Below are 11,157 nucleotides of genomic sequence, written 5' to 3' on the forward strand. Positions count from 1 at the left end.
ATTATAAAACCTTATAGAATATTTCAAAGAGTGCATCTAAACAAAACTTCTATTCCCAAATTAAGAAGTGATCGTATGATATAAGCAGATCCTCAGAAAGGATTCAAATTGGGTTCTAATCTCCCAGTATCAGGTAAAAAACTCATACAAAGTGCTTTAGTAGTTGGGCGTATTACTACTTCATGTTTACCAGCAGCTTGGAATGAATTGCACGAAAGATGTTAAATCATTAGGAAGTAGACAGAAAAAATTTGGAAATACATCAAATAATAAAAAAAAATTGGAAACATATCAAGTAATAAATATGAAAAGTTAGAGCTTTTTGTATGAAAAATGATAAAATTGTTTTACCTTTGGTTTGTAACAAAAGTGGCTAGCAACAAAGCCACCGAACATGATAGAAAGAAGCAAGAAATAAGCAAACAAATCTGGTGACCAACCAATCTCAGGGGGTCGTGCATGACGCATCGATGAAATGAAAGAATCGCGTACCCAACGGCCGTAACTGAACTGCCGAAATTTTTCCTCCGCTGCAATATTGTACACAACCACTGATTGATCAGCTAGATAATATTCAGGCCATGGTCCACGATCCAATAAAAACCGAAGAAAAACTGCAAGAGCACCGGCGGCAACTGCTGCAGAATGCGCTGAGCATAAATCTGAAAATGAGAAAAGCTAGCAAGAAGTATGTACTGACCCAATTTTCCCTCCCCTGCTTACGACAAGTTTCTTCTGTTTAATCAGTTAAAGCGCTACAACCAAAGAAAAGTGAAAGTAAATCCCGCCATTAAACCAGAAAAAAGTAATGGATTCGACGAAATTAAAAACTTCGTATTTTTAAATTTCTATTTCTCTTTCACAGCGGTAGAAAGTTTCGGAGCAGCAGCACCACTAGTAGATGCGAATCAGAATTTGTTCATTTGCTTTTAGCCTTTTTACACCACGGATAAATGAATTTTAAATGAACTCTAACAACGCAGTTTAGCTTTTCTCTAGATTCCAATATTTCAATTTAGCTAAAAACAATAACATCTTGCCAAAACAACTAAATACCGGGATCTAATCCATCAGTGTTATAAGACTTATTCACATCACCGAACATAACATCTGCTTTATCATTCGTGAAACAACCTGACGTAGGATTCTGCCAACTTAATATGGATGCAAGAAAATGAAGTGATGAAAGCTCAACGAAACCAAACTGGCCACATGTGAAAACTGAAATGCAACATTAAATAGAATTCGCAACATTTCACACTTATAAAAGGAAATCATTTTCCATCCATTTCTAAGATAAGTGCTAAAAAATATCATGGCAATGTCACGAGCTAACAAGTAACGGAACAAAAAAAATCAGCAAATTACAGTTTTGCTGATTGAATTATTTAGCATTATATGCACTGCAAATATAACTACTCAAATATAAACAAAATAAGATACCTCATAATATAACAATATTTAATAAATGGTTACTTTGTTCCATCAACATATCACGCTCATCATGATTAAGCCTAGCCATGATTCTTGGATTTCGTAACAAAATGCTCAATTCATCAATCATATTTGTGCAGTACTCTGTGATAAAGGATGTAATTGTTTGATTCCTTGTCAAAGCGATGAAGTTAGATAGAGTGAAATTGCAAGGAGTCTGAAATTCAGTACGTAGTACAAAATTTCAAAGCACACAGGAAAATAAACAGATAGATAAAATGGGATGGGACTGATTTCCTACTAGTAAAAAAAAAACCGACTATGATTTGTTTCGTAGGAAATGAATAAAAAAGAGGAAATACTTAAGCAATAAGTGAGAAGAAATGAACAACTGAATGGCTAGCATCCTTAACTTTTTTCAAGAAACCGAATGTTAATTATGCCCGAGAGGAATTTATGCCACTAGTAGGTTATATGTAGCATAGAATCTCCAGAATGTTCCAGTACGACATAGGAAAACTTCAAGGATGGTTCCACTTTTCTGATTTTCTTATTTGTGAGCAAAGAGAAGAAATAATGTTTAATGTCTAAAGAAATTTGAGTTGAAAATTTGAGTGAAGAAATTTGAGTTGAAAATATACTTGAAGAGCTACAGCAACATATAATATCTGATGTGTCAATTGATATTCTGTGAAACCACGCTGGTTAACCATTCGTTTCATGCAGTCAACACTTAAAACACAACTGTAAGGCTTTGCCGTCAAGTTAAAACTCGCCAGAAATAATTCATTGAAGCACCTGAAAAAAAAAGTGCCAAAAACAATTCGATGATAAGAAAGTTGTTGAACCTGTTTTGCAATTAGTGACATCCTTAACGATAAGTAGAACACAAAAAAACCAATGCAATAAAGTTATTTTTCAAAAACTTCCACCGTAAGAATGCATACATTGAAGGTGTGTACCCATTGAATATAAAATTATGTTGATATTGCTACAAAATATCCACAAGGCTTTTTATCTTCGTTCTTTTCACGCTTCAAGCCGAAAATTAGAATTAATTTTCCAAATATATAAAAAAACTACTACAAAAAAATATTTAAAAAAACAAACCTGCCATTTTGTTTTTCCGTAAGCAAAATAGGAGGAGGAGAAATTCTATCACTTTTGCTAGTTTTCAGTTGTTTCTCTTTCCATCTAAATCTTTCATCGGTACGTTGTGGTGTAAAATTGACCTTGTATGGACGATGGAGGAGAAACTGATACTAAAGAAAAAATTACTTGAATTCCTATCATAGATTTCATTTCAACATACATTTTCCCGCAATAATTCGTAAACACGTATGGTCCATTTGGTCAATATTAATGAAATGCCATCTTTTACCAAACCATGCGTATGCTAATTTTATGAGAACGATCGGCATTTTATACTTTACAAACTATTATTGTACAAACTACTTCTGGTCAGTTAATAAAAGATACAATCATTTGGTCAGTAATGGAGACAGCATAAAACTGAGAAAAGTGTATCCAACTCATATATGTAAAACAAATATCAAGTTATCAGAAAACAAGCAAAAATTCTAAACCTGATTAAAATATTCTCTATCTCGATTAGCAACAAATGGTAAAGCTTTATTTGCAATCATGCCAGCCATCAAACTTAGGTTACGTATTTCATTCATAATTTCAGAATCGATATCATGATCGTTCATATTTTCTTGTATGTTTTTCAAGTGACCTGTAATTTAGACAATATTAAAGAGGCATTAGAAACAGCCAATTCAAATGTAATTGACCAAGCACAAAAAAAAGAAAAAAAAGAAGTGAAAAATAAAGAAAATACAAATAATTCGATTTGTTGGACACCAGGCGATTAATATAGTACACTCTAACAGATTAACTTTATGAAATGGTTTTCTGAGAATAGCAAAAGACCTCTGCCCTCAGACCGCTCCATTTGGAAATTTTCAAGCATTTGTCGTTCTAATCATAACCTCGACAGTTACTTACAAAAAAGTTAACCTTCAATAATTCGTAAACCAAATAAACCATCAACACTGAGATCCTTGTAGTAACCATTGTAGTACTCTTCAAGTCCATATAAGGCATTTAGAACTAGAGCAATTAGTCGAGCACTATCCCAACTCCACTGCGTTGATACCATGGTCAAAATTTGCCTTTTACTTCATCCACATATGCTTAATCAATCCATAATTACATTTGAGCTGGAAATTAGCCCACAGGTCTAGACCATAAACCTAATGTTGTATGATGCAACTATAGCATCCTGGAACAGCAAAGTCATTGTAAATGATAGCATGCCGAATAAGAATACTGATACGCCTTTACAGATTAAAAAAATCAAACAAACAAAAGCCGAAAGATCTAACGTCAGAGGAAATTTATCGAAACTTCGGGATCTGAGTCATCAAGCAAACACAGATGAATTGCTATCACATCCGCTGGATAAGGAATTTGTCCAGTAAAAAAGACTAATCCATGCATTACCAAGAAAAAGATGAAAGAAAAAAGAACATAGTATATTTTTATTACGAACGCTGATCAAACTGAATAACAGCAAATACATTGTAACTTGTTACAATATCTTTCTGTGCTCTACAAGCTCTAATAAAAATCAATCGAAAAAGAAAACACAAAGCGAGTCTTAAACAAAGAATGAAGCCAGGCTTGACATGCATTTCCCTTGTAGAAATTGAAATGATTCCTTTGAAATGGGGTAATAAAAACTGAAACATGAAACAGTAACCAACGGATGAACACTGATAAATTATCAACAGCAATAACCGTGAACAATGATAACGACAATTGTGAGATCGTAATTTTAATGTTGCATTTCACTGCTTTCCTCAGCTCCACCAACCCACAATACATTGTTGCACCTGAAATGATTGAATTACCGCTTTAGAACATAAAATGCATGTTGCCATCATAGTCTCTTCACTCCGATGAGTATTGCGGGTGCTTTCAAACTTAGTCCCAACACAGAAAGTGAAAAGGAAGTCTTTGTGGTAAAGTAAGCACCGCGAAACTAGTTAAACAATGGATATTATAGAAATTAACTTTAAGCTATGGACTTCTCGAATGAATCCATTTCCCAGAAAATCTATTTAAGAAAACTCCTTTTTCAAAATAAGTTATCAAGGACTGATGTTTCTATAGCATAATCTAAAAAAAGTTAACCTGATCAAAACTTCGCCAACATCACCAGTATGTCGGCCATCAATATATTCTTCAGCGTTGGCTAGTTGCAGGTTCATGTAACCATCAACAGAAACAAGGTATCCTGAAGTCATTCTTTGTGCTATTTCGTTATACTGTTCAGTGATAAAGTTGTGCATTCTTTTATGCATTCAAGAATCAATCTGATATAGTACTAGGCCCATTATTGTTGCCTTCCTTGGAAAATATAAAATATGGCACCTGATTGATTCTATCACTTAATTTTATCACATACTTTTGTATCACATCAAAGCAGGATATTAATTAATGAGGAAAAATTAAATTCAATAATGGAAATTATTCATTTACCTTTATATTCCATACCCCATTTCAACTTGCATACAACTGGTTTACCCGTTAGTCCATTCAGGAACGGCTTCGGATTAACTGGTTGCAGTGTTGTCATCTTAATATCGTACTACCTGCAGAAGAGTCATTAGTATGAGCAATGCTTATTGCACTTAGATGTGTAATGCGTCGCTTCTGTAACTCAGTAGCTTTTTCTTTGGAATCCTATTTTATTTCGTACCAGAGGATAACCTATTCCTTTACTATATTCTCTTATACAATGTCCCTTTTTTTTATACCTTTCGATTTCCATTATATCCATAAGTTTTTATTGAACCTGTACTATACCCCATCAACTATCGCGTCTTCTGCACAGTTTTTGGATTTTAAATTTGAAATCGCGCACATTATCTCATCTCCTGGGTACTCCATTACCTCCTGGCATGACAATACCAATAAATTTGATCATCCTCTACCCGACTGATATCTCCAGTGTCACTTTCCAATTTCTATCACTTATATTCTGAATCTCAAGAGGAAAATTTTTAAACCTCCATCTTTACTTTCTACCATATTTTCCAGTCTAAGTTCCTATGTTTCTCCCATTAATATGAAGCATCTCATATATGTGCTCTTGGTAAGCTTTCACCGACTTATTTAGTATGACATCGATAGCAATACGACAATGTACAAAATGCTAACACTGTAAATTACTCAACCAATCAATTATATATTACAATACCACTATCATCGAATGCCTATGGTAAATCGTAATGGAAGTAACTATTATGATTAAAGGAAAAATAAACAAATAAAATGAAAATGGCAAAATAGTGCAATTTAACTGAAATTAATAAAATGACGGTAAGACTGGAACACAAAAACAAAAACGAATAACTGAACTTGCCCAGCTGCTAACCCACCTCACAATGATCTAAAAAAAAAACGAGTGGCATCTTGGCCACATGCAACAATGAACGAAATCAAATGTCCAAGAGCTTTGGGAATTGCATAATTATTTAGCAAATTTCATTAGAATGAATAATTTCGAAATGATATTATTGAATTATGGTATTAAATTTAAGCATAATTCACGCAAGGCTTTTCTGATATATATGTTAATCCAACTTATTATATAATATTAGTGATTGATAGGATGTGGAAGTTTTTCCAACTTGTTTGATTTTTTTTCACACATTTACAAGCTATATTACTAAGTTAACTTATGAACAAAAGTTCATCATTCGTTTTCGAAATAACTGATAAGAATTAATGTGACAAAGTCATCATAGTTACTATATCTAATATTCACTTGTAATAAGTAATATTGCTGAAATTGTAGCTTCGATAAGTTGATAATGAAAAAAAAAAAGTGTGCCTACGACAAATTAATAATGCTTAAATGCTTGTTATAGTTAAATAATGTAATAGAATGATCATTAATTTAGTACTTATTTTATTAGTTGATTTATTTTAAACCTAAATAATCAATAACTGTATTGAACGTTAAAATTGACTGAATCTTAATTATGGCTGCTGACGTCTCATCTCATAACGTTATGAATACAAAACTTGAAAGCCTACAATGAAATAAGCCATAATAATCTCTAAAGAATTACAAATAAAAGTTGATATATGATAAATACAAGTGAAAAATCAATGAAATATATGCAATTTTATTAACATTCATAATTTGTAATCGATTGGATTTCATTTCAACAACATTTCATCAATTCAGTAGTATAGCTTATTATAAATCATTTCATTTCATTTCATTTAAATATATCCATTATTGTTACTTTTCAAATAATATTCGCCAAATTTAGCAATACATAAATGTGTGTGTCTCGAAAAGTTATTAATGACCAAACATTCATTTGTGATAAGTAATATCGCTATTCTATTTTTGATAAGTTAATAATGCAAAAAGAAAAGAAAAGTGTATTTAGAACAAATTAATAATGCTTAAATGTGTACTTGTGATAAGTCAGTGATATTGTGATATCACTTGTGATAAGTTGTCCCTTATTTAAAACCATGTATGAATTGCTATAAATCAGTGTTTCCTAACCGTGATTTGCGAGGATGATAGCGCAATGAGTCAAAAATAGGTTGAGGTTGTTTTTATCAATATTTGATAAATTAATACATCCAAAATTTTGATTAGAGTTTACTTTTAAATTAACAGAATTGAATATTTTTGAACATCATAATTTTTGATATAAATAAAAAAGCAAAAAACCAAAATGGACATTGGTCAAGAAAAAATTAGGAACCATTGTTGTAAATATTTCGTTTTCAATTTTCTTATTTGCCATAATTACATGCATTACAGTCTAAGAACATTCTTTAGTCCCTGGAAAAATGTTTCATTTTTCTTTTTCTTTTTTAATATTAGTGTTATTCACACAAAAAACTCTTATTTTTTAATGTAAAGAGAAAATTTATATTTCATTTACTTTATTGTCAGTTCAATTCTAATTATATTAAGATGATTGATACAGTAATCGATGTGAAATTTTAGCTTCAACTTCAGACTGTAGCGCTTAGATGGTAAGAAATGCCACAGTAATCGATGTGAAATTTTAGCTTCAACTTCAGACTGTAGCGCTTAGATGGTAAGAAATGCCACGAAATAATCAAAATGAACAACAACTAAACATTTACAAACATTGAAAAACAAAAACAAAAAGATTGAAAGAGTAGAAAAAAAATTATTACCAAAAAGAAAAAAACCGCAATAACTGTAAATTTTAATCGATGAAATTGCTATGCAAAATTTTGATTATGGAAATGCATTTAACATTCAAATACATTTTTGACATTGAACTAAAAATAGCAGTCAAAATTTCATGAGATGATTGATTAAGCTTTTATCAATAAATGTATGGCAATTAGTTAGTGAAGGAATAATTTACGTAACTCGCATTTAGCAAAAGTTTCAGTGGATGTGTTTGTGTGTGTTTTTTTTACGTAGAATCAAATATACGTGAAAGTACACGCTGTTGTATTTTTGCAAATCGCAATCGTAGATTTCATTCATTTCATTTACACTGAAAACAATTAAAATACAATGTTGCATTTTTAGATTCGAAATATTTCGCGGTTAATAAATGAGAATGAATGCTAATAAAGCGCATTTCTCTAATATTCAATTAATCGATATATGAAAAGATATATTTAAAATCAGAAATCTATCAAAATGCAAAAATTTAATCACAAGAGAAGTATTTTAATATATATATTTTTTCAATATATAATTTAATTACGAGAGAAGTATTTTAATATATTTTAATATAAGAGAAGTATTTTAATCGAAGTATTTTTGTGTTTTAATCAAAACTATTTTGTGGTACATTACTCTTGATGACAGTCTTATTACATAATATTTCAAATGTGCAAAAAAACATTTAATATTAATACAAAATTTTAGGGAAAGAATAATAATGCATTAATGATTCATTGTAATAATGTAAGAATTCTCAAATAATTCCTGTAATGAGATTTGGAAGTCATTAGCTAATTAGTAATAAATAATTAGCAATGGTTGTTGACCATTTGCCGCAAAAAAGCCTGATGACATAACATTCATATCATCAATTCCGTTTCTAAAAATTATCTGGAAAACATATTCTAATTGCTATTTCATTGACATTTAATTCTTATTAGCCTTATACAGTATAACACATATATCAATACTGTATTTCGACACACAATAATCATCAAATGATTAGTAATAAATGAGTAATGGTAGGATAAATTAGAATTAATCTCATATATGATATCGCCGTTTTTCTTCAACCGTAACAAAAATTAAGGCTTCTTTCTGCCTCTTTGGGTAACAGTATCTGAAACTTGGGTAATTAAACCTTTATTAAGATAAATCTATTAATACAACAACGAACTTGCAATTACGACATCGATATAACAATTTAATGACGATGACACTAAGAACAAAGAAGACCAAATGATCCCGATATCAATCTCGACGAAATACATCTTTCTCGAACCGAGAGATCCTGATACAGCTCTGAGGTCAGATCTGTGATCACAATTACCGCCTTCACTAGAGCATATAGGCACAGTGGATGCGCAATACTATCTCATATTACACAGTTTATCTGCGCACCTAATACACTATATCAGCAGTATCAAAGCAATTATTGATTCATTGCTTTTCCTCGGTGATTTCAACAATATGTGGGTAATATAACTTTTACTTCTTCCTGTAATTTAGGAAGAGATTAGCTTCATTAGTAATAACTACCTTCAAAATCTTTAATTAGAAAATTCCTAATTAAAAACAAATTATAACAACTATTTGTTAAAATTGAAAGGAATAACAAGTGAAAAGATAATTATAAGCTATTATATTACTTTTATACTACTGGATCGATATTCAGGAAGTATTATAGTGAATGATGGATGATAACGTGAGATTGTAAATTACAACAAGCAGTCTTACCATCATTAATTTTAGTTTCTTTTTCAAAAATATTAATTAATATCATTAATTACCAATAAAGAAATTAATACCAATAACTTTTTACATCTTCATTGAAGCGATATTTACACGATTATTTGTTACTGTACATTTGACCGTTGTGTTCACATCAATTTTCACTATTTTTGTGCGTAAATCCCTTGTATTCGTACGAAAGGTTGCCACATTTTGTTTCATCAACAAACGGCGATTGAAGTATAAGAATGCCAAACTGAAGCTGACATTTGATAAAAAAAAAAAAATTATTACCTATTTTCTTGTTGAGAAAGTTTACTGCATTTAGGGGAACATTGATTAATGAAATTTTAAATGGTTCAAAAATGAATTGAGGTTTGATAGACAAGAAAGACCTAAAAAATGGATAGAATTTGATGATTAATGTTGCGTAACTTTAACTTTTAACTTTACTAAAACCATAAGATACGGTTTATATTTGATATTTTAAATAATTCTCACCCATCTGATGCAAACATTGCAAGCCATGTGTATATAATTTTACTGAAACGTGACATAGGTAGTTCAATACGAAAAATAATTACAAAAAATGCATATATGATAGTACTGATACAGGTCTGAAATTGATTCTATCGAAAAATATGAAACCATTATGTATTGCTATCCGATATTATCAATCAAAAGAAAATATAAAACTTGAAACTTAACTGAATTGTATCGTTTCGTTTGCAACTTCCACTAATTTTGACGTATTTCATTTTTTCTTTTCTCTTTTTTTTAATAAGAAATTATATTGAATCGTTTTTTTTTTATAAGAAATAATATTGAAAATCACAAATTCACAATTAGTATGTCGAAAAATTCGATTTATTTTTACCTCTTTGAAAAATATGATTTCTTTCTTTATTCTATGTTGTGTTCCATGAGCTTCCTGACGATTTTTATCCTACAATTATACTTAATACAAATTATGTAATAATATTTGGTACAAATAAAATCTCCCATCAGGTGGATGAATTTTTTTTGAAATAAATCCAAGCAATATTGGTCAAAAAATTCGAGCTGCTAAATTTTTCGATTGCATAACTTGAGAATGTAAAATTGAAACATACTTTTAAATAAACAATGATACGATAAAAAGCTATGGCATCGATGATAATGGTGATAATAACGATACCATCGGACAGAAACATAGCAATATAAGCGAAGAAAGTGTGATCACATGGTCCATAGAGGGTTGACCATGAATGAATATCTGATTCGAAGTATGCCACGCATTCAACTGTCAAGTTAAAATTTTCGAATTCGGATAATGTTAAAGTTATCATAAATATAACTTATGCTCTGTCCACAACTATTGAAAAAAAAAGAAGACAATTTGAATTATGCTAAAAACAAATACCGTTATAATACAAAGCAGTGATTAGCATAGTGAATGACCATAGCGATACGACTATTATCCAAGCATTTCTCGGATTAAAGATGCGGGGATATATTATCGGTGATGAAATTGCCAAAAGACGATTGATTGCCAGAGCAAAATGCATCCAAATGGCAGCATATAATGTTGAATTGGCAAGGGGAGATACTATTCGACAGAAGATAACCCATGGAAATGATATTGATCCCAAGTTTCTGATAAATTTCATGTAGCTTATAGTGTGAGCATAAATAAGAAGAAAAAGTGCAGGAGATCGGACAGAGAAGGAAAACTATATTGGGTTAGAAGAATTTAC

At 30.7% G+C, this 11,157-nt stretch overlaps 3 protein-coding genes across 3 annotated transcripts; all 3 read right to left on the reverse strand.

Annotated features, from left to right (window-relative positions):
• Nucleotides 1–312: 312 nt before the first annotated feature.
• Nucleotides 313–3,598, reverse strand: LOAG_07729 (hypothetical protein; the record flags this gene model as incomplete). Its single annotated transcript, XM_003143262.2, has 7 exons — nt 313–662; nt 1,057–1,221; nt 1,477–1,651; nt 2,076–2,232; nt 2,545–2,696; nt 3,021–3,172; nt 3,457–3,598. 7 exons carry the CDS (start codon nt 3,596–3,598, stop codon nt 313–315), a joined length of 1,293 nt encoding a protein of 430 aa, XP_003143310.2.
• A 678-nt stretch (nt 3,599–4,276) lies between these two features.
• LOAG_07730 (small nuclear ribonucleoprotein F) lies at nt 4,277–5,080 on the reverse strand (the record flags this gene model as incomplete). Its single annotated transcript, XM_003143263.1, has 3 exons — nt 4,277–4,334; nt 4,636–4,738; nt 4,984–5,080. The coding sequence occupies 3 exons, from the start codon at nt 5,078–5,080 to the stop codon at nt 4,277–4,279; spliced, it is 258 nt and encodes an 85-aa protein (XP_003143311.1).
• Nucleotides 5,081–8,775: 3,695 nt separating this feature from the next.
• Nucleotides 8,776–11,070, reverse strand: LOAG_07731 (hypothetical protein; the record flags this gene model as incomplete). Its single annotated transcript, XM_003143264.1, has 7 exons — nt 8,776–8,810; nt 8,868–9,028; nt 9,513–9,677; nt 9,923–10,038; nt 10,299–10,367; nt 10,534–10,703; nt 10,824–11,070. 7 exons carry the CDS (start codon nt 11,068–11,070, stop codon nt 8,776–8,778), a joined length of 963 nt encoding a protein of 320 aa, XP_003143312.1.
• Between the last annotated feature and the right edge of the window lie 87 nt (nt 11,071–11,157).

Source organism: Loa loa (genome assembly GCF_000183805.2).
Source record: "Loa loa unplaced genomic scaffold supercont3.762, whole genome shotgun sequence".
In the NCBI taxonomy this organism is placed as follows: domain Eukaryota; kingdom Metazoa; phylum Nematoda; class Chromadorea; order Rhabditida; family Onchocercidae; genus Loa; species Loa loa.